General features: G+C 44.1%; 1 protein-coding gene across 2 annotated transcripts in view; it reads left to right on the forward strand.

Annotated features, from left to right (window-relative positions):
• DMAP1 (DNA methyltransferase 1 associated protein 1) overlaps window positions 1–23,133 on the forward strand; it is a 69,227-nt gene extending 46,094 nt beyond the window's left edge. For both annotated transcript variants that reach the window (XM_030188725.1, XM_030188726.1), the window contains exons 9-11: window positions 4,179–4,251; window positions 6,599–6,882; window positions 22,679–23,133. In XM_030188725.1, coding sequence (XP_030044585.1) covers window positions 4,179–4,251; window positions 6,599–6,882; window positions 22,679–22,738 — 417 coding nt within the window. In that variant the 3' untranslated portion in view covers window positions 22,739–23,133. The remainder of the gene's footprint in view (window positions 1–4,178; window positions 4,252–6,598; window positions 6,883–22,678) is intronic.
• Window positions 23,134–24,351: the final 1,218 nt, after the last annotated feature.

Consider the following 24,351-nt stretch of genomic DNA (forward strand, 5'->3'; position numbering starts at 1 on the left):
GTAGTGACACGAGGGCGGGGCAAACACTCATGGGCAAAGGGGATATCTCGACGCCTCAACTTCCGGTGGTGGCTTAATTTAGAACGTTGGGGTTGCGAATTATGTGCGGATGGGGCGTGGCTGAGGGCGGGTCTATGACTGAATGAGTGAGAGTGAGTGTTTCTGACAGCCTAGCCTATCAACACTGCAGGGCTTCAGTGTTTCCCTCCCACAGAGTGAGCTTCAGAATGTTCCAGGTGAGAATTATTTATATAGATATTGTGGTGGGATGAAGTACATGTATGGTAGGTTGGATTGGGGGGGGTCTTAGAAGGTCTTTGGTTTCATTATGACGTAGGTGTCCAGGTATTTTATGTTGAGACTGTGGGGTAAGCTCTTCTGAACAGGTCTGTCTTTAGTGCTTTCCGGAAGTCTAGATGGTCGAGCGTAGTTTTTACTGCTTTTGGCAGTGCATTCCATAGTTGTGCGCTTAAATAGGAAAAGCTGGTTGGGTAGATGGATTTGTATTTGAGTCCTTTGCTGCTTGGGTAGTGGAGGTTTAGGTATGATCGTGTAGATTTTGTGGTGTTTCTGGCTGGCAGGTCGATGAGGTCTGTCATGTTATCCCGGTGCCTCGCCGTAAATAATTTTATGAACAGTCGTATAGATTTTGAAAGTGATGCGTTCTTTGATTGGTAGAGTTGTGAAATTGATCCCACAGTTTTTTGTCTGTCCATATCAAGCCCACTACACACCCCTTAAAACCTCTCAGATCATTGTTTTTTGTTTTTTTTTATTATTATTATTTTATTGAATTTTCCTTACATTTATGTAAAAAGCATAAATTGGAATTAAAGAAATATACATTCTATTTGAAATAGTCAATCAGGCAAAATGTCAAATATATTAGTCCACATTGAATGATCCAAGAACTAGGTATTTAGAGTTAACAAGGCTGAAACAGTATTTCTATCTCAGCCTATTTGCAGCAGGAAGGACAAGAATCCAAATCGGGGCAGCCGATATAGCGTACAATTCAAAGCTAACAACACATTACTCTTTACTAACTATAAATTCCATAAGTTTTCCTGGGTCAAAAAAAATATAATTAGTGGATTCTAAAGAAATATAACATTTACAAGGAAATTTAAGTATAAAGGTCCCACCCAGTTGGAGGACCCTTGCTTTCAGTAGTAAAAATTCTTTTCTTCTTTTTTGTGTCTCTCGAGAGAGATCAGGAAAAACTTGAATTTTTGAGCCAAGAAAAGGTGTAGAGAGATATGACGAAAAAAAAGTCTAAATATATTATTTCGGTCCAATTCTAATGCAAAAGACACTAACAATGTTGTCCTTTCCGTGATAACTTCCATTGAACTCTCCAAAAATTGTGTTAAGTTTAAATCGGTCTGGGGAGGTTGTAAATTAGAAGCTCCAGCACCAGAAATGTATATTACTCTGGTCAAAGGGGGAAAAGCTTCTGAGGGAAGCCCCAGAACTTCAACAAAATATTTTTTTAACATTTCTTTAGCTGGAATCAAGGGAGACTTGGGAAAGTTCAAAAAACGAAGGTTATTCCTCCTCAATTGATTCTCCATATAGTCAATTTTCTTCCTTTGAATGTTATTATCTTTGATAACAGCCATCATAGAGTTTTTAGTGGAATTTACCTCGGTTTCAAGGACATCAATCCTAATCGTCTGTTCAGAGACCTTACCCAAAAGCTCAGAATGAGCCTGAGACAGTTTCCTCACATCCCCTCGGAGAGTTTCAGCTACTTGCAGTAACGTGTTGTTCAAGCCTTGAATCGCCTCCCAAATGGAGTCCATTGTGACAATTGCTGGTCTTACAATCTCCCCGATACAAACGGAGGGCTCGTTCTGGTATCGCTCGGGCTGTGAGGCTTGTGGCGTCAAACCCGTTTGCGAAGATGTTTCCAACGGAGATGAGGTCGCTATGGGGTCTCCACTGCTAACCGCAGGGGCTACACTTCCGGAAGCTCCCGCGAGTTGCCTCTCCATAGCCAACAGATCCCCTCCGGGTCTCGGGGGTGTTGCCGTCAGAGGGGGACTTAACGTCACTCCCTCAACGCTAAGGTCCGAAGTCTCCGTCGGACCCCTCGAAGCGCTGATTTGTGTTCTCTGTACCAGCAGTCCCGATTCCTCCAGCGTCGTCTGTCGGGTGGAAAGGGCTTTAACCGAACCTGTGGAGCCAGGTACGCTGGTTTTACCCTTTCTCTTCCCCATAACTTGATGAAAGAAATTCCCACTCGCAATTTGGTGTTAGAGGGTCAGGAACTGCTGTTCATGCATCCTTCCTAAACGCCATCTTGGATCTATATCCTCAGTCTCAGATCATTGTTTTTTATTTTAAAATACTGACCGCTTCTGGCTAAAATAGACCTGGATATTTAGTGCCATACCCGTATAGCTGAACGGGCAAAGCTGGCACTGCTGTTTAAGGGTCCTATGTGGGCAGCGGCACTGAACATAACTTCGCCTTTGGATCACCCCAGATCTCATTGGGTAGTGCCATGACGGGCAGAGGGACATATTCGGCGATGCTGCTTGCCACTGAATATTACCTCCCATCCCGCTCAGTTCAATTTAAGCGGTCAGGAGCCCCTTCTGCCCGCGTAGATCACTTTAAATATCGGCCTTACGTGTCTGATGGCATCTAGGCATGCCATGCAACTGTTCTAAAGTGGCCTCCTTTATGCATAGAGAATAAGAGAGAGGAATTGCAGCATAAGAGCAGCAGGCTGAGAACCAGGGAGGCCAGGGTTCAAACCCCACTGCTGTTTTCGTGATATTGAGCAAGTCACTTAGAGGGTGTTTTACTAAGGCACGCTAAACGTTAGAGATGCCAATGCCTTTCTACGGGCGTCTCTAACGTTTAGCGCGCCCACAGTTTTAGCGTGCGGCAAAAACGTGAGCGCGCTTTAGTAAAAGACGCCCTTTACTTTCCGTGTTGAGGCTATTTAACTTTCACCTTTTCTGTACTAGGTCAAGGCAAGTTATATTCAGATACAGTAGATGTTTCCCTGTCCCAGACACACGCACGATCTGACAGCCTTCCGGAGATCACTGAAAACTAAATTATTTAATGAGACTTACAACAAGAATCCTTCATAAAAGACTCACTATTACATCTGTATTGAACTATTCAACATTGAATTCTTAATTTGGCTACTTAATCATACTGTTATTATTTAACGCTCTACTCTACCTTACGGTTTGCATATCCTATCCGATAGGTATTAATTATCTCTTTTATTTCTAATTTTCGAGATACCTAAAGTATCTTAATGGTAACAATACCTTGTTCTTCTCATACCGTTTATGACGATTGTCATTGCGGAATAATGTAAGCCACATTGAGCCTGCAAAGAGGTGGGAAAATGTGGGATACAAATGCAATAAATAAATAAACACATGTACGTACACAAATATTGATGAATTAAATTATAGTATTCTGATAACGCCCTGTACAGCAGCCCCTCCGTTAGGGTGGGAGTAAAAAGAGGAGAAGCTTTCGCCTGCCTCGAGCAGGGCTTTTACCACTGAAAGAAAATGGAGAAACTTTTAACAATCCTTTGTCCTTTCTCAGCTAAAGGAACTGCTAGTTCTGCCTAATTAACGTTCAGTGGGAGATTATTCTTCAGGTTTTTCCATTGTTTGCATTGTGGTCCAGCCACTTCCCATCTGTACCTTATTGAACATTTCTAAACCAGCTTCTCCCTTCTTGCCAGGGGGCATCAGCTGCTTTCTGCCTGCCACTAACTTCTCTTGCTGCTTTGTTAAAGCTCCTGTTAAATGAATCTCACAACTCTAGGACTGCTCAGGTGAATAAGAAACTAGAAAAATAACAGAAAAAAAAAAAAAAGAGAGAGTTAAGTGTGCCGACGCACACAGCTAACAAAACCAGGGAAAATGAAGGAAATAGGTCATTTCAGCTTGGGCTGCGAATGACCCCTTTGATCTGTTCTGCGCAGCGGGGGGGAGGAATCTGAAGGCAGGAGTTTTATTGGTAATTTAGTGATGGTAGAGACCAGTGAAATAGTGTTTTCCCCTCTGCTTAAAACTTTGAGCCCTTCACTCCCTGCACTGTAAAAAGAAAGCCATCCGTCGCCTTTTGAACTCGGCAGCTGTGAGTGAGGGCTAACTCTGAGCCGCGCTTCGCTCTCTATCTTTGTGTTCCAGATGAAGCTGCCCAGCTCGGTGGGACAGAAGAAGATTAAAGCCCTGGAACAGATGCTGACAGAACTGGGAGTAGGTGAGTAAAGGGGGCCGGGGGGAGGGGGGGGAGAAGGCCTTTGTACTCGTGATGGCCTGTTTGTTTTATCTTCCTCTCTGTTCTTAATATACCGACTTATCTGCAGGAATTTTTTTTTTCATGGAATAATAGTTCGTGTGTTTAGAAAAAAAAAAGGCTGACACTTTTCTCCAGCTAGTATAAAAGATGCTTGCAATTCTTTCCTTTCCTTTTAAAATCAATCTAAGGTCTCCTGAAGCCTGTGTTACTGCAAAGACCGAAGCAGCGGGAGCACGTTGGGAGCACCTAGTACCATGACATATTTATATAATGCTGTGAATTCAAAGTGGGCCATGGTGCAGTTTTTGATACGGGGTCTGGAGTATATGGCAGAACCAGGCCAGGCCCCACTGCTGCACCAAGCTTGGGTCTTCTGGCCATTCGGAGCTTCAGCACCATATGGGCGGTGATGTGGTTTGGCCCCAAGAGGATGGATTCAGAAGTGGCCCCTACGTGTAAGAAAGGGCATCGTAGGGTTAAACTTTGAAGGATGCTTCTATTCCAGCCCTCAGCTTGAAGGGAGTGTCTGTTGGCTTGCTAAAAAAAGAGGGGGAGAGGAATAATAAAATCACAAGACTACTACTACTTAACATTTCTAGAGCGCTACTAGGGTTATGCAGCGCTGTACAATTTAACGAATAAGGACGGTCCCTGCTCAGAAGAGCTTACAATCTAAAGGACGAAATGTCAAGTTGGGGTAGATGAGATTTCCTGAGAAGAGATGAAGTGATTAGGTGCCGAAGGCGACATTGAAGAGGTGGGCTTTGAGCAATGATTTGAAGATGGGTAGGGAGGGGGCCCGGTGTATGGGCTCAGGGAGTTTGTTCCAAGCGTGGGGTGAGGCGAGGCAGAAAGGGCGAAGCCTAGAGTTGGCGGTGGTGGAGAAGGGTACTGAAAGGAGGGATTTGTCTTGAGAGCGGAGGTTACGGGTAGGGACGTAAGGGGAGATGAGAGTAGAGAGGTAAGGAGGGGCTGCAGATCGAGTGCATTTGTAGGTGAGTAGGAGAAGCTTGAACTGTATTCGGTATCTGATCGGAAGCCAGTGAAGTGACTTGAGGAGAGGGGTGATATGAGTATATCGGTTAAGGCGGAAGATAAGACGTACGGCAGAGTTCTGAATGGACTGAAGGGGGGATAGATGGCTAAGTGGGAGGCCGGTGAGGAGTAGGTTGCAGTAGTCAAGGCGAGAGGTAATGAGAGCGTGGACGAGAGTTCGGGTGGTGTGCTCGGAGAGGAAGGGGTGAATTTTGCTGATGTTATAGAGGAAGAAGCGACAGGTCTTGGCTATCTGCTGGATATGCGCAGAGAAGGAGAGGGAGGAGTCGAAGATGACACCAAGGTTGCGGGCAGATGAGACGGGGACGATGAGGGTGTTATCAACTGAGATAGAGAGTGAAGGGAGAGGGGAAGTGGGTTTGGGTGGGAAAACAATAAGTTCAGTCTTGGCCATGTTCAGTTTCAGGTGGCGGTTTGACATCCAGGCAGCAATGTCGGATAAGCAGGCCGATACCTTGGCCTGGGTTTCCGCAGTGATTTCTGGTGTGGAGAGATAAAGCTGGGTGACGTCAGCATAAAGATGATAGTGGAAACCATGAGAAGAGATCAGGGAGCCTAAGGAAGAGGTGTAGATTGAAAAAAGAAGGGGCCCAAGGACAGAGCCTTGAGGAACTCCAACAGAGAGCGGGATAGGGGAGGAGGACGAACCATGAGAGTGTACAAGAGGAGTAAAATTGGAAGGTTGAGAGGTAAATGGACTTGTTCGATCCTGTTAAAACCGTCCCAGATAGGAGTGCTGTGGGCTTGTCAGAGCAGTAACCCAGCTCACATCTGCAGGTGCAGTATTAAGAAGTTTTCCTGCTAAAGATCCAACCTCCCTCCCCCCTGCCCATCCAATTCCTGTGCTTTATTAATTAATTTATTTGGATTTATTTACCGCCTTTTTGAGGAGGTGTACAGTAAGAATAGATCAAACATGAGCAATTCCGTGACTGAGAACACCTTGAAGTGGGCCCTGGATCACCTTGAATAATAAGATGCTGGAGCTGTAAATGGTGTCAGACTCTGAGACATTTTCATATTAGACGCACAAGGTGTGTTTTGAGGGTAGTACTGGGTCTCTGGGGTTTTGTGTCTGATGCTGAAGATTTCTGGGACCAGCAGTGCCACCAGCACGACATATGCTCCTGTGGAGATCTCTGTGGAGCCGCTGGAGTAGGATGGGTAGTGGGCAGAGGGCATGGAGATGAGTCTTCCTTTGTAACTGAGGGTTGTTCTTTCTCACATCCCCCCCCCTTTCTTTGTTTTACAGATTTGAACCCCATGCCTACAGAAGAAATTGTTCAGATGTTCAACGAACTCCGCAGTGATCTGGTGTTGCTCTACGAACTCAAGCAGGCCTTTGCCAACTGCGAGTATGAGCTGCAGATGCTTCGGCACCGCTACGAGGCTCTTGCTAAGGCTGGTAGCTTGGGACCCCTGAGTGGGGAAGGCACCAGCACAGATGCACACACCAGCACTGGCATGGAGGAAGGGAAGGGGGATGGCAAGGATTCGATTATTGATGTGGTGGGAGCACCTCTCACACCTAACTCTGTAAGTAACACACCAGCCTAATACCTGGTCCTTATAAAAGGCAGCAGTTCACATAAGGATTGTCCAGAGCTGATGACGTACCTCACCAGTGTTGGATAATTAGGCTAGTAAAAGACCTGTGGAGGTTTGGTGGTCCCAGCTTTCCTCTTGGCCCCTAACATCAGAAGCTGTTCCAACTTTCAGGTCCCTTACTGGAACCATAGCATGCTAAATTTCCTCATCGGTCAATTTTTATCACCATCACCATTTTCATCATCTTAATATTCAGACTGTCCTGTTAAGATAGAGTAATTCTTCCTCATCGGTCAGTTTACATAAGTACATAAGTGTTGCTATACTGGGACAGACCGAAGGTCCATGAAGCCCAGCATCCTGTTTCCAACAGTGGCCAATCCAGGTCACAAGTACCTGGCAAGATCCCAAAACAGTACAGTACATTTTATGCTGCTTATTCTAGAAATAAGCAGTGGATTTTCCCCAAGTCCATTTTGATAATGGTCTATGGACTTTTCCTTTAGGAAGCCATCCAAGCCTTTTTTTTAAACCCCGCTAAGCTAATCGCTTTTACTACATTGCCTGACAATGAATTCCAGAGTTCTAATTACCCGTTGAGTGAAGAAATATTTTCTCCAATTCGTTTTAAATTTATTACTTCCTAGTTTCATTGCGTGCCCCCTAGTCCTAGTATTTTTTTCACTATTCATTTTCATCTTCTTAATATTCAAAACTGTCTTCTTAAGATACAGTAATTCGCAACAAAAGAAAACTTTAAAAAGTTGAAACATGAGAAATTTAGCTGAAATGCTCTGGAGAACCAAATGCCGACATAGATATGTTCAAACTCTGGCTGAGGGCAAATGGTCTCCTAGAGGAAAAAAGAATTAAATGTAACCATCTTCAAAAAAACAGTGACACAAAAACAAAATAACTTCAACAGACTTGCAATTCAAACTCAATTGTCTCCATAGCGCAGTCTAACTAAAAATGTCAGCTGCGTCTTTTGTTATATTTATTTTATTTATTTATTGTATTTGTATCCCACATTATGCCACCTCTTTGCAGGCTCAGTGTGGCTAAGCTCAATCACATGGTTAAATAGGAACCAATCAGGAGGCAAAAGCAAAAAAATCAAATACCTGTCATCCATTTGATCTCAAGATTTAGCATTTCAGCTAAATTTCAGCTAAGTTTCAACTTTTCAAAGCTTTCTTTTTTTGTGATTTAAGAAGACAGTTTGAATATTACGATGCAGAAAATGAAAATGTGATAAAAATTAGCTGACTGAGAAATTTAGAATGCTATGGTTCCTGAAGGAACCTGAAAATTGAAGTTGCTTCTGATGGTATAGAAAGACTTTTTTAAAAAGGGAATTCTGTAAAAACACTTGACGTGGCCCAGAAAAAGGTGACAACAATGGTGTATGGGGGCTTGGCCAAAAGATGTATGAGAACAGACTGGAAGACCTGCATATGTTTACCCTAGAGGAGAGGAGGGACAGACGTTTAAATACTTGAAAGGTATTACTATAAAAACAAATATTTTCCAGAGAATGGAAAGCTGTAAAACTAGAAGACATGAGCTGAGATTGCAGGGTGGTAGACTTACGAGTAATGTCAGGAAATTCTTTTTCATGGAGAAGGGTGGTTGATGCCTGGCATGTCCTTCCGAGGGGGGAGGTGGAAAAAAAAGCTGTGACTGAATTCAAAAAGGTATGGGATGAACCCAGAGGATCTTTAATGGTAGTAAAAAAAAACCCCAAAACTTAAGAATAGCCAAACTGGTTCAGACCAGTGGACTATGTGGCCCAGTATCCTGCTTCCAGCAGTAGCCAATCCAGGTCACAAGTACCTGGCGGAAACCCAAACAGTAGCAAAATTCCATGTAGAACCCCAAAGGAGTAGCAAGATTCCATGCTACCAAACCTAGGGCAAGCAGTGGCTTCCCCCATGTCTATCTCAATAGCAGACTATTACCTGCAGGAATTTGTCCAAACCTTTTTTTTAAACCCAGATGTGTTAACTGCCATTGCCACATCCTCCATCAGCGAGTTCCAGAGCTTAACTATTCTTTCCTCCTGCTTGTTTTAAAAGTATTTGCATGTAAGTTCATTGAGTATCCCCTGTTCTTTGTACTTTTTGAAAGAGTGAAAAATCGATTCATTTTTACCCATTCTACACCACACAGGATTTTATAGACCTCAGTCATAACTCCCTCAGCCGTCTCTTTTCCAAGCTGAAGAGCCCTAACCTCTTTAGCCTTTCCTGATGCGAGAGGAGTTCCATCCCCTTTGTCATTTTGGTTACTCTTCTTTGAACCTTTTCAAATTCCGCTATATCTTTTTTGAGATACGACCAGAACTGAACGCAGCACTCAAGGTGAGGTTGCACCATAGAACGATACAGAGGCATTAGGCATCATAATACCTTTGGTCTTATTTTGCAACCCTTTCCTAATAATTTCTAGCATCCTTTTTTGGCCACCGCCGCACACTGGACAGAAAATTTCAGTGACACCTAGATCTTTTTTTTTTTTTTTTAAGTGCTGACTCCTAAGGTGGACCCTAGCATTAGGTAACTATGATTCGGATTATTCTTCCCAATGTGAATCACTTTGCATTAGTCCACATTAAATTTAGATGCCTGGTCTTCCTGCAATTTTTCACAATCTGAATACGTTTTTATGACTTTGAATAGTTTTGTGTCATCTGCGAATTTAATCACCTCACTCATATGGTTCCGTTCTACTACTACTACTTATCATTTCTATAGCGCTACCGGACGTACGCAGCGCTTCACACTTGAACATGGAGAGACAGTCCCTGCTCAATAGAGCTTACAATCTAATTATGACAGGACAAGTAAGGGATAAGGGTTAGGACAGACAGGGCATATCAGGGATAGGGGACAGTTGAAGGTTTAGGTTTAGGAGTTAAAAGCAGCATCAAAGAGGTGGGTTTTTAGCCTAGATTTGAAGATGGCCAGAGATGAGGCTTGGCGTACCGGCTCAGGAAGTTTATTCCAGGCATACGGTGCAGCAAGATAGAAGGAACGGAGTCTGGAGTTAGCGGTGGAGGAGAAGGGTGCAGGTAAGAGAGATTTGCCCAGTGAGCGGAGTTCCCGGGGAGGAGTGTAGGGAGAGATGAGAGTGGAGAGGTGCTGAGGAGCTGCAGAGTGAAGGCACTTGTAAGTCAGTAAGAGGAGTTTGAACTGAATGCGGAAACGGATAGGAAGCCAGTGATGTGACTTGAGGAGAGGGCTAATATGAGCATAATGACACTGGCGGAATATTAGTTGTGCAGCAGAATTTTGAACAGATTGAAGAGGAAAGAGATGGCTCAGTGGGAGACCTGTGAGAAGCAAGTTGCAGTAGTCTAAGCGGGAGGTGATAAGAGTGTGGATGAGGGTTCTGGTTGCATACTCAGAAAGGAAAGGGCGAATTTTAGTGATGTTATAGAGGAAGAAACGACAGGTTTTAGCAGTCTGTTGAATATGTGAAGCGAAGGAGAGGGAGGAGTCGAAGATGACCCCAAGGTTACGTGCTGATGAGACGGGAAAGATGAGCGTATTATCCACAGAAATAGAGAAAGGGGGGAGAGGAGAGGTCGGTTTAGGTGGAAAGATAAGAAGCTCAGTCTTGGTCATGTTTAGCTTCAGATGGCGGTGATACATCCAGGCAGCAATGTCAGACAGGCTTGCTGAAACTTTGGCCTTGGATGCCTGCGGAGATTTCTGGTGTAGAGAGGTAGATCTGGGAGTCGTCGGCATAAAGATGATGCTGAAAACCATGGGATGAGATCAGAGTACCAAGCGAAGAAGTATAGATGGAGAAGAGAAGAGGTCCCAGGACAGATCCCTGAGGTACACCAACTGACAGCGGGATAGAAGAGGAGGAGGATCCACCAGCGTATACGCTAAAAGTACGTTTGGAGAGATAAGAAGAAAACCAAGAAAGAACAGAGCCTTGAAAACCAAGCGAGGATAGTGTATCGAGGAGTAAGCTGTGATCGACTGTGTCAAAAGCAGCAGATAGATCAAGAAGGATGAGGATAGAATAAAGCCCTTTGGATCTGGCCTGGAGCAGGTCGTTGGAGACTTTAGTAAGCGCCGTTTTGGTTGAATGACGGGGGCGAAAGCCAGATTGAAGTGGATCGAGAATTGCTTTTTTATAAATATCTCCAGATATTTATAAATGAACCGGTGCTATTTAATGTTGATTAGCACTGGTCCCAGTACAGATCCTTGTGCCACACCACTATCCACCCTCTTCCAACTCTACCCTATTTTCTGTCCAATAACCAATTCCTAATCCACAGAAATCATTCAAGAAAAGGTGTGGGATGAACACAGAGGATCTCTAATTAGAAACTGAATGATATAAAAGGGTTGCATTTGTGTTTGCATGTCAAGTGGTGCTCAGATGGCAACTCTGGCTGCATTAACTGAGGCCGGTGCTGAGCTGCCTTATACGGTCTGAGTCCCGCATATGGCGATCCGGTTTAGGATGGGCTGGAGAGAGCTTCGACAGAAACTCCAGTGGTTTGGAACGTGAGGATAATGTCAGGCAGACTTTTAAGGTCTTTGTCCTGCAAACGACAAGATGGATTTGGATAGCCTGGAGTGGGCTTTGACGGCAACTCCAGTGGTTGAAACATAAGGACAGAGCCGGGTGGACTTCTATGGTCTATGTCCTAGAAACACCAATGAAAGACCATGATCAAGTATATAATCTCGCGTTCATTGTTGATTTAAATCTTGAAATGATAACGAATTTGACTGTTGGGCAGACAGGACAGACCATTCAGGTCTTTATCTGCCGTCACTTACTTTGTTACTATGTTCTACATCACCCTCCCCGTCTGTTATACGCTTGGATGCGACATGCGCCGTTGCTTTTGCCTTTATTGGCCCTCACTTCTGGAATATTCTACCATTATCCCTGAAACTGGAATCCTCCTATTCTGCTTATTCAATTAGTCCTTTCCATCATATTTTCCCTTGCTCTGTTTTTCAGCTGTTTCTGTCTCTAGATTCTCTTCCTGTTCTTTGTCTCCTCTTTCTCTACTAAGCTTTTGTTAACCGCCTAGCTGCCATTGGCGATTAGCAGTATATCAAATAAAATAAATACCACCCCCCCCCCCAAAAAAAAAAGCTTGCTGTGTCCTCAGGCTGGCCTATACCCTCTGCCTAGCTCTGTCATTCATCCCCCCCCCCACACCCCTCTCGGCTTCTTCTGTTCCACATCACAAAGCCCCCAACCCCCAGGGCACAGAGCTCCAATTTCCTCGCCCACCCTCCCAGCATACATGCACAGCTTGCTCCAGGTACTTCTATCCACGGCCCTCATCTTTAATTTGCACTGGGTTCCCCTCCACCTTGTTCCAAGGCACACGTTCTCCATTAAGCACACAGCCACAACACCCCTGCACACAGCCCAGTTTGATTGGGGCTTCTGACTGTGGCATACACTGTTCAGCTTGCTCTGGCCAGGCCTCCCCCCCCCCTCCCCCATGGCTCACACTCTCCAGCTTACCTGTCCTTCCAATCATGTGAGTGGTTGCACATTGGGCCGTTTCCCTCTCCTCTGCGGATCTGGGCCTGATTGCTTATTGGAGCTTTGTGGCTGTACGGAGACCCACATGGTTCAGACTGGCAGAGGAAAAGGACATGGCCTCATATGTGGCCATTTGTCACCTGATTGGGGGAAAACAGGTAAACTAAGGTGGAGAGAGCAGATCGGAGTGCTACGTTTTTTCTGCCTTCAGTTCATGCACAGAATTTCCTCCGGATTATGTGCTGTAATTCTGAGAAAAAGCATTCATCTGATGGATAATGTAGCTTTTTGCTGCAAAACACAAGTGTTCGGGCAGTTTGTATACTTTCACTTTTCTGAGAATGAAACTCTAGTAAGAATACATTTCCTGTAGAGAAATCTATTTACCCCCTTCACAGTCTGTGTACATGCATACGTATGTATTCATTTATTTAAAACATTTATAGCTTACCAATCCCTTGTGTTTTGGGCAGGTTACAACAAACATAAACAATCAAAATACATCAAAAAACAAAAACAAGAGATAAAACAGAATCCAAACACAGTAAAAATAAGAAATACTTTTGCTGTTTTGTGCATAAGATAAGTCCAAGAGGGCCCAAGCGACGATTGCCATGTTTGCATCAGTGATGCCGTGGGGGCTGCCAGTCCTGTGAAGGATTTTATGAATCGTTAACAGAAGCTTATAACGTGTCCTATAGTGATAGGCATCCAGCGTAATTCTACCAGCACTGGGGGTGATTTATTTATTTGTTACATTTGTATCCCACATTTTCCCACCTATTTGCAGGCTCAATGTGGCTTACATAGTACCGTAAAGGCGTTCGCCAAGTCCGGTAGAGAAACAAATACATGGTGGTGATGTGGTCGATTAAGGTTCAGGCACAATGGGGATCGAAGAGAGGAGAGGTTATATAGTGTCCATTACGAGCTTTGGTTTTGCTGTGTTGCAGAGTGTAGGCATTTATCTTGGGTCGGTAGGGTATGCCTTTTTGAACAGGTTGGTTTGATATGTGCACATCTAAGGATCTCTAATTAGAGCCCATGCAATTGAATTTTATACTGATTGTAGTTGTAGTGCCTTAAGAGTCAGTCTTGATAGGCTGACCAGAACAAAAGCAAGCTTGAAGGGCTGTCTGAAAATCAGCAAAATCCAAAAATAATTGAAGCTGTAAAAAAACATTAACATTTCCTTTTAGACTAAGTTGACTTGTCTAGAGAAATTTCAAATTTCTAACCTCAAACAAACAGGGATCTGAACCCCAATAGAGATGGGAATAACTAGTGAGGTAATTAAATTCGCCGATGACACAAAATTATTCAGGGTCGTCAAGTCGCAGGAGGAATGTGAACGATTACAGGAGGACCTTGCGAGACTGGGAGAATGGGCGTGCAAGTGGCAGATGAAGTTCAATGTTGACAAGTGCAAAGTGATGCATGTGGGTAAGAGGAACCCGAATTATAGCTACGTCTTGCAAGGTTCCGCGTTAGGAGTTACGGATCAAGAAAGGGATCTGGGTGTCGTCGTCGATGATACGCTGAAACCTTCTGCTCAGTGTGCTGCTGCGGCTAGGAAAGCGAATAGAATGTTGGGTGTTATTAGGAAGGGTATGGAGTCCAGGGCACACCTGCACAGGATGTTATAATGCCGTTGTATCGCTCCATGGTGCGACCGCACCTGGAGTATTGTGTTCAGTACTGGTCTCCGTATCTCAAAAAAGATATAGTAGAATTGGAAAAGGTACAGCGTAGGGCGACGAAAATGATAGTGGGGATGGGACGACTTTCCTATGAAGAGAGGCTGAGAAGGCTAGGGCTTTTTAGCTTGGAGAAGAGACGGCTGAGGGGAGATATGATAGAAGTGTATAAAATAATGAGTGGAATGGATCGGGTGGATGTGAAGCGACTGTTCACGCTATCCAAAAATACTAGGACTAGAGGGCATGAGTTGAAGCTACAGTGTGGTAAATTTAAAACGAATCGGAGAAAATTTTTCTTCACCCAACGTGTAATTAGACTCTGGAATTCGTTGCCGGAGAACGTGGTACGGGCGGTTAGCTTGACGGAGTTTAAAAAGGGGTTAGATAGATTCCTAAAGGACAAGTCCATAGACCGCTATTAAATGGACTTGGAAAAATTCCGCATTTTTAGGTATAACTTGTCTGGAATGTTTTTACGTTTGGGGAGCGTGCCAGGTGCCCTTGACCTGGATTGGCCACTGTCGGTGACAGGATGCTGGGCTAGATGGACCTTTGGTCTTTCCCAGTATGGCACTACTTATGTACTTATCTGTTCCCCCCTCAAAGAGACGATTAGTGTTCTTCATGGGTTGGTAACAAATTTGTGCAGCCAGCCAGTCCACCATAGCCTGAAAACACCACCTCTGACCTCACTGTAAAAAGAAGCAAAAACATCAAAATAAGACATAAAGGTAATCAAGCAGAAGAGAGTATCATAGACAAAGCCCAAACTTAGTTAAGACCACCATGGCCACATCGTCCCTTGTGCTTTGCAACTTGAATTGAGCTGGAGCCTCTGTAGGAAGCCAGTGTGCCTGGTGGAAAAAGGGGGCAGGTCTTGATCTTCTGGGGCTTTCCAGTTACCACACTGGACCACCACATTTTGCAAAATTTCAAATATGTAGGTCAGTACTTTAGTGCTTGTTGATTTAAGAAAGGCCTTAATTTCCTATGAGGAAAGGCTGAAGTGACTAGGGCTCTTCAGCTTGGTGAAAAGACGGCTGTGGGGAGATACGATAGAGGTCTATAAAATAATGAGTCGAGTGGAATGGGTAGACGTGAATCGTTTGTTTACTCTTTCCAAAAATACTAGGACTAGGGGACACACAATGAAGCTACAGACTAGTAAATTTTAAATGAATCTGAGAAAATGTTTCTTCACTCAACGTGTAATTAAACTCTGGAATTTGTTGCCAGAGAATGTAGTAAACGCAGTTAACTTAGCAAGGTTTAAAAAAGGTTTGGGTAGCTTCTTAAAAAAGACGTCCATAGTCCATTATTAAGATGGACTTGGGGAAAATCCACTGCTTATTTCTAGGATAAACAGCATAAAATGTGTTGTACTGTTTTGGGATCTTGCCAGGTACTTGTGACCTGGATTGGCCACTGTCCCAGTATGGCAACACTTATGTTCTTAATTGCCTCTCTAACCTTCTTTCAGTATAAGTGCCCGGCTGCACCATACAGACCTGGGGCTCCAGAGTCATGCTGGAATTTAATTGGGTTCAATTAGTCACTTAAGTACTGAAATATCCCTACTGGTGATAACAGTCACATCTTCAGAAGGTAGTAATCACTTCCATGTTAACACCTGCACAGATAAATGTAGATATCTATACACACAGAGAGCTAAGGCATTTTAGAAAACAGGCTAAGGTAAAATGGAAACAGACCCTGTAGTATTTGTGCATCCATAGTTAGTGTTTATATTTAATATTTCTGATTTAGACGTTTTTGTGCAAAAGCCTGAGACCTTCCCTTGTAAAGTATCAACCACATGTGGCAAGGAATTATCTGGGTTAGACAGGGTCAGTCATCTGTGAAGAGCAGAATTTTATGGGATAGTCTCCCCATGTGAGTTCTAACTACCTGGACAAAGCAGTTCTGTAGATAAAGCAAATGTAAGTGGTGAGATCACACACCCTTGACATGTGCCTCGTTGTAGTTCAGATTGCTCTGTATAAACACCATTTGTTTTAAGGCTGGCCAGTGGCTTCCTACGGAAGGCCCTGTGAAGAAGCCCAATGTCTCTAGAACTGCAAACTGATACAAAGTTCAGAGGGCCATTGCACAAAGTCCTTGCTTTGCAATCTTTAAAAATAGTTTGGGGATTGCAGCGCAGCCCCCATCTCTGCACAATGTGACAGGATCGAGGTCACCAAGGCAGGAGCTCACGGAAAAGACTTTCAGTGCAGCTGATTATTTAACATAGGCCCTGTGACAATTGCATCCACAGCAAATGAACCTGAAATAGTCCTTTCTCCAGTTAATTTGACATGTTTAAACACAGTGCATGATAGTTGTCCATTAGATGGAGGATTTATTCTGCCTGCTTACTGATGAGGGGAGAGGTTTACATAATTAACTTGCATTCTTATCACTTCTAACGGGTCCCTTTCTTTTCATGAGTGAACGGGGAAAAGAAAGCATACATCTAATGGACAGCTGTTATGTATTCTTTTTATACCATTGATGAGCGCCATTTGGTCTAATGAGAAGTTTGATTAACTTGTTATATGTCTATTTTCACATGCGCTGACTTAAGGTTTTAGCAGACTAGCCGTGGCATTTATAGCATCACAAGTGCTGGAGAGCTAGGCCGAATGTAGTGACAAGGGATGCCTGCCGAACAGCCCAGTCAGGGGAGCTAAGCTGGTACTGAGCAGCTGAGAAGATGGGCACATCCAGGTGATCAGAATCAGAGGAAAGACGGGCTATGAAGTCGGCCGCTGGTTTAGAGCCTGTACGAAAAGAAAATCCTCTGTCCAGGACCGTGAGAGCAGAAGTACAGACAGATAAAGGAAGATGGGTCGGTCTCCGTGCCTTAGTCTTCTTCTTTTTTTTTTTTTAATTTATAAGTTTTTATTAATCAAAACATTACGACCACAATGTAGGCTTCTATCTCTTCAACTTGATACAACAATTATAACCAAGAGGCTTTTGACATTTCAAAACATTTCCCCCCCTCCTCATACCCCCTATACCTCCCCCCCCCCCCCCATCCTCTATGCCACCCTCCTCTCCTACCCCTCCCCTTTCCCTCCCCCTTCAGTGTGCTGAGTTACCCCTCTCCCCCTTATCTTTATTCAAGATATTGTCCATTCTGACGCTTCGGGTTTATATCTACCCTTACGTCTGTCAGTCAACTTTTCAAGTTCTACTGTTGTTCTAAGTTTTACCCTCCAATTGTAGATCTTTGGTCCTGTGTTTTGTTTCCATTGGCCCGCAGTTGTAGTCTTTGCCGCTGCCAGGCCTATTCGTTTAATTCTCTGTTGCCATTTCTGCCCTCTCTGGTCTCTCCAGCCCAGCAAACACCATTTGGGTTCACACAGGAATGGAGCCTGTAAGGCCTCTGACTTAGTCTTCATTTTTTCTGCTAGTGAACCACAAAAGTGGGCTAGCACAGTACCTAGTGATGGAAGTGACTGCCCTGTGCTCCCCTGCCCCCCCCCCCCCCCCCCCCCCCCCAGCCTCATACAGGCTGTTCTTGCTGGAATGAGATTGCATAGTAAGTCCCTTTCTGGCCAGGAGAGAGTGATGAGAGCAGAGGCCCTTTTCTGCTGCTCTGGAAAGAGTGACAGAGGGTGTTAGAATAGCAGAACGTACTGTACCCTTTCGCGTTGACTGCAGCTTTGGTTTTCGTGGTCTGAGATGATGATATAACATTTTTTTTTCTTCAGCACATAAGGCTGTGCCTGAAATTACTGTCCTGAGCTGCACAGAGACAGAGGCGAAAGGGTTAAAACGACCTGCTCTTTGACATATTTGAAAAAAATATAATCAAGTTAATTCACTGCAAGGCAAATTCAGTACCTAAAGGCCCCCATGTTAAATACAGCACTGACCTTTACTGGGTGATTACACAAGGACGACACAATTAGATTAGTCCAAGGCAAAAGGGCAAGCGCAGTCACGTTGTGACCATTTTCCACTAGCTTGAAACAGAAATTACCCATTTGGCTCCATCTCCCTTGCAGGCTACTGGCTCAGTTCTCATGTCTCTCTGGTAGATGCTGCTCACATTCGCTTACAGTCCCTTCCCTAGCCCCGGCATTGTTACTTTTCATGGTGGTTAATGTGGTGAGAAGGGTAAAGGGAAGGAGGAAGTCATTTCCTGTCTTTAGAGCTGTCAGTTGGCCTCTTTTGGTCCCCTTGAATCTCTCTCTGAGCTCCCTGTGCACTTCTTTCCTCTCCATCTCTACCTTTCCTTTCTTTTTTCTTTGACAGCTCTTTTGGAGAGCCTGTTGTGTGAATTAGTGTCTCCAAAGAGCTGGAGGTTGTGACCCTGACCTGACTTGGTCCCAAACTCTGAGCAGTTAAGCAGAGTTTGTCATTGCACCTTTGAGAGAGTGAAGGAAATTGAGTGGATCTTAAGTCACAGAAGACCTGCAGTGACTCTCCATTGAACAGACTCCCGTCAATGAGGGTTGTCTCTACTTCATCGATGAGGAAGATGGCAACAAGTAGTGTGGGCTGTTTGAAATCTTTTCCCCCACAGGTTCCGTTCCCTGTTCTCAGGGTCTTCACTTCATACCCAGGCCCATTTTTCTTTGAGATTTTAGCACTTGGATGTTTGGCATGCTCTAGCGAATAATGTGCCATTGCAGTTTTGTCCGTGAAATTGAATTACTGAATGATCTGAATAACCTCGGAGCTCATTCATCAGTGACTCTCTTTGGCTTGACACATTTTTACCTGCTCTTATGCACTTTCAGCAATGAGACAGTTTGAAACAAACTCAAGTTCTGCTGGAATCTAACTTTTCACCTTTAAAACCAAATATTCCCAATAAATATGGCAGTTTCTCTAATTGCAAATTAAACCAGCTGTAAGACTAAAGCTACTCTCTTATCTAAGACTGGCAATGGAAAATAAACTTTGGCTACTGAACTGCAGACAAACTCTGCAAAGTTAGGCAACTTCAGCAAGAATTAGTAATGTGAAAGACCAGAGACAGTTTGAAATGCCTGTCCTGTACTATCAGAGCTATGCAAGAGAGAGGTGTATGTGTTTTTTTTTTTTTTATTTGTCTAAGAAGACAGAGCAGTACAACACAATATAGATACACCGCACAATTATTAAAGTCTAGAGAATAGTTAGGTAGTTAAACCTGTAGCCAGAGAGTTGAGATATTGAGAATAAAAATAAGAAAGCACTTAGCAGTACTGTGGTTTAGGTCCTTGAAGGAGAGTAAATGAAAAGATGGATTCGTAGAGGCTGGAGTGGGCTTCGATGGCAACTCCAGTAGTTGGAACATAAGGACAGCCCCAGGCAGACTTATTACATAAGTATTGCCACGCTGGGGCAGACCAAAGGTCCATCAAGCCCAGCATCCTGTTTCCAACAGTGGCCAATCCAGGTCACAAATACCTGGCAAGATCTCGAAAAAGCTCATTACAGTTTATGCTGCTTATCTCAGAAATAAGCAGTGGATTTTCCCCAAGTCCATTTTAATTAATGGTCTATGGACTTTTCCTTTAGGAAGCCGTCCAAACCTTTTTTAAACCCCGTTAAGCTAACTGCCTTTGCCACATTCTCTGGCAACGAAATTCAGAGTTTAATTACACATTGAGTGAAGAAAACTTTTCTCTGATTCGTTTTAAATTTGCTACATTGTAGCTTCATCGCATGCCCCCTAGTCCTAGTATTTTTGGAAGCGTAAACAGACGCTTCACGTCTACCCGTTCAACTCCACTCATTATTTTATAGACCTCTATCATATCTCCCCTCAGCCGCCTTCTACGGTCTGTGTCCCAGAAATGCCAAAGAAAGACCATGAGCAAGTGTTTTATATCACATTCATTTGTTGTTAATAATAGTAGTAATATTTATTCTTGTATTCCTAAAAAAAGATTAGTTCAACATGGATAACACAAGTAAGATAACCGGTACATTTTGGGAATACAGTAAACAATCAGATATAAAAGATAAAACAATTACAGCTTAGAAGTCCATATCTTGGTAAAATACATTACTGTTGCAAAACAAATCTTTCAAATAAAAACATTTATTGGTTTAATCATGATAATGAGTATGACTGTTGGGCAGACTGGATGATCATTCAGGTATTTATCTGCTGTCATTTACTACGTTACTGTGAGGATTCATTCACAACTACCCAGGATTTTTCCTGCATTTCCATATCCCACATTCAACTCTCACCCTGGCCACTATGGGCACGCAGCTGTCTGGAACTTGGCTGATGTGGACTCTAAATATGGCCACTAGGTGTCACTGTTGAGGAATAGGCTGAGAGGCCTCCATTTCAGGGGTGGAGCATTCTCGGCCCTGACCAACCCAAGATACAGAAATCTGGCCTGGGAATCAAAGTGAGTGGTGTGCTGGCTGGTGATTTTATATTTGACCCATTAGATGAATATATTAGTCCAGTACTATTTGAGATTTAGCTTCTGCCTTGACGCACGGTCTTTTACGCATCCATTGGCCTTAGGCCATGAAACCTTTGCGCCTGAGTTCTGCGGCAGCCGCTGGCAATCCATGACAACTTGTCTGCATCAGTTAGGGAGGGGCTGAAGGTATCTTCCCCAGAATGTGTTTTCATGTTTCTGCCTGTGACCCAGATGGACCTTTAGACTGGGTCTCAGAGGGTCAGAAGGTGAAGAGATGAGTTCTGCATTGAGGTTCTCTAACTTACTCCAGATCTGAGCTCCGTTTTGATTTCTGAAACTCAAACTGCACTGGGCTCTTGCTAATGAGTTGGCTCTCCCAGAATCCCTCACACTGCCAGGCTTTGTTCTGCGGCTCAGAAGTCAGCCCATTAGCGGACCGAGGAAAAGGCCCAAGTCTAAGAAGTGTCGGTGCAGAGTCCCAATCATTGCACTTTTAAAAGCTGCCTTCATCTGAACACCCGCTGACTTCTAGGTTTGCAGCTTATTTGAAACCTAGAAGTTACATTGTTAAGATCAAAAACATTTTTCTATCTTCTAGATGAAGTCAAAATGTATTTTTATATTTCTGTCTCTGCAGTATCTCTCTCTCTCTCTTTCTCTCTCTCTCTCTCTCTCATTTCTTCCCTATTAAAGAAGCAGGGACTTGAATTCCCGCATTCTCATGTAAAACATTCTTTCTTTTTAACTAGACAGCTTCTAATTTTGCCTCTAGGCACCAACCCTGGCATAAATGTGAAAGCAAAGGGAAGGTGCTTAATTAGAATGGGTGACATCTCTGAAAGATGTCTCTTTCTGCCTCCCTCTTTTTTTCATGTCCTGATAAAGATTATCAGACGCAGGCAGCCGGAGCCCTCTTCTGTTAAACCTGGTGCTCAACGCTCTCGTTTTCCCCAAATGCTCTAAGACAGCATTATTTATAATTGTCTCTATAATTAGAGCATCCTTTGCTGGTACACAGCATTTGTAAGCAGCGCTGGGGAACTAACTGCAGGTTACCTGCCCTTTTGCATTTTTTTTCTCCTCCCTAATAGCTTCCTCATCAGATTACTCCACTAAGGGTTTTGATAACAACAACAACAGAAAAAAAGCCTTTTCACTTTATCCTGTCAAATTATGTTCTGTTTTGCAGCCTTGATAGAAACAAGGTCTTACAGTAGAATGGGACTCCTGCAGTACGCAGCAAGTCTGCTGCAACCTCGGCACTGCATGGGGGAAGCTGCCTTTGGCTTCTTCTCTGGCAGTAATTTGTGGATGGAGATTCCGAATCGGAAGGAAAGGGAGTTCTTTTTGTTTAGAGGTTACTTAGCAGCTTTTAGTGCAGTAGGTGCATGTTGCATTCCAGCCCCTAGCCCTGTGGTTTTCGATGCTGATAAAGCCCCGTGGTGTAATACATGACAAAACGCAACACTGTGTCTGTTACGCAGCGCTGTACAATTTTAACATGGAAGGGACAGTCCCTGCTCAAGGAGCTTACAATCTAATAGATAAGAGTGAGACAAATATAGGACAATCAAGCCATTGTGACATCACTGATGAGGTTGGCTCTTAGGCATTGGTGGAATGAGGCATTATGACATCACAATCTCAGCTCTGGTTAAATCACTGCTATATGTAATACTACTACTACTACTTAACATTTCTAGAGCGCTACTAGGGTTACGCAGCGCTGTACAATTTAACATAGAGGGACAGTCCCTGCTCAATGAGCTTACAATCTAAAAGACAAGTGAACAGTCAGTCCGAAAGGGGCAGTCAAATTGTATTGATTGGGTCTGAGGTTTAGCTCCTCTTTCTTAGATACCACAAGAGGTTGTCCCTTTGTTGAGGGGGGGGGGGGGGGTGGCACCTGGGTCCAAGAGCTTCCTCTCTCCTCCTCTGCTTTCCTCTCGCATTTTAACCTGTTCTTTCTGTGGCCTTGTCTGGGGATTTTTCTCTTCTTTCCTCTAGAGCTGATTGTTTCTGTTGAATGATTTACAACATAATGTCCACCTTCTCAGCAGTGTGAGCTATTCAGGATTATACCAGGAGATCAGCAGGGAGACTGGAATGATTTGTGATTGTAACTGGTGTTTTGTTTTTCATGTTTCCTTATCTCAGAGAAAGCGGCGGGAGTCTGCCTCTAGTTCATCCTCTGTGAAGAAGCTTAAGAAACCCTGACACCCTCTGAGCACGGCAAGGTGAGGGGGGGGGGGGGGGGGGCATCACATCAATACTACAGTGGCTTCAGCTGCAGGCACTTGCCACCCCTGGAGTACAGGAGGCGGTTTGGAGAAGGGGGTGTGTGAGCTGCATCCTTCAGTCTGATGGAAGAAGGCCGTCTGGCAATTACAGTGAGATCCACTGAGTGTTTCTAGTGCAACGGGAAAGAGGACTTAAGACTGCTGAGATACAGACCAACTCCAGGAATATTTCTCAGTGTTTGGTTTTCTCCTACTCACAAACCCAGCAGAGACAAAACCTATTTGTGTCCACGCCTTTTCAAGAACTGCCGCGTTTGTGACCCTGCAAATGGAAAGTGAACTCATGCCCCCAGTGTCCTCATTTTCAGCAAACCCCCCCCCCAAAAAAAAAAAACACAGAACGAATAGCAGTTTAGCTGGTCCTCAGTGCCACACACTGGTCCTGTTTTCAGAAAGGAAACCGATCCTGACTTTATGCCCTAATAAAAGTTAGGCACCAAGATGCAGCAGACTGAGTGCTAATTCTGTAATGGCAGCTGGGCCCACCAATACCGTTACAGAGTACTGGAGTAACTCAGTAGCGGAGGGGTGAATGCTCGCAGCTAAATGCAGCACTGTTAAGTTTAAACATGTAAATATGTGACCTGCCCATGTACATTCATGCGCTAAGCCTGCGTTATGGATTAGTGTTGAGGGCGTGTCTAGCACTTGCGCAGGATCTGTTACAGAATGAGGGGGTTTGAATGATTTCCTACTATTATGCTTTCCTTCCTGTGCCTAAGCTCGTGAGCTTCACGTCCCTCTCGTCATCTCCACTGGGTTTTTCTTTCTTTGCACAGCCAGAGGCTGTGTCTAGGAGAAGTTTACATTTCAAGTATGCTGTGTCACTTTCAGCACACTAAGCAAGAAGCAGGAAAAGCCCAGGAACATCTTCACAAGCTGTGTTCATTAGCGTCAGCTTTTGCAATTACCTAGGACTGTTTTCAGGCGGTAGTAGGCTACCCTGCTGCTTCCTTCCATAATTAGATTTTCATAGAGACACTGGTGTCCCGTGTATGCAGCCAGTAGTAATACACAGAAATCCAAGGCCATTGGGAAACACCTAGAGAAAATGGGATCACCTATAATTAGTCCAAAACTTTATAACGAATCAAATAGAGAAATTAAAAAAAGTTGGGATCTCTCTGCTATCTTGAAGGAAAGTGCTAGATGCTGCTATGCATAGGAATTGGATTTAATGTCACGGCCAGCCTTCTGCTCCCAGTTCCTGCAAGAGATCCTAGAAATCACTCAGCAGCACACCAAAGGACTGGATTTAGAGTCCATGATTGCAGGATTTTGGAGAGAGTCCTGGTAGATGGCCCCTGGCCAATGACTGTCACTATAGGGCTGACATAGGTGCCTTGGAAGGGGTGGGGAATAGAATTATGAGAGAGAGCATGGGTAGTTGTGAATGAAGGCCCATTATGTCCTAGCCTAATGGAGACTTGTTTCAATCAGGGCCGGCCCAATTACTTGGTGACCAAGGCATCTGCTTAGGGTGGCAGAAGGAATTTTTTTTTGTTTGGGGGGGGGGGGGAGCAGCATGGC

The sequence above is a fragment of the Microcaecilia unicolor genome, unplaced genomic scaffold (assembly GCF_901765095.1).
Source record: "Microcaecilia unicolor unplaced genomic scaffold, aMicUni1.1, whole genome shotgun sequence".
NCBI classification, from domain to species: Eukaryota; Metazoa; Chordata; class Amphibia; order Gymnophiona; family Siphonopidae; genus Microcaecilia; species Microcaecilia unicolor.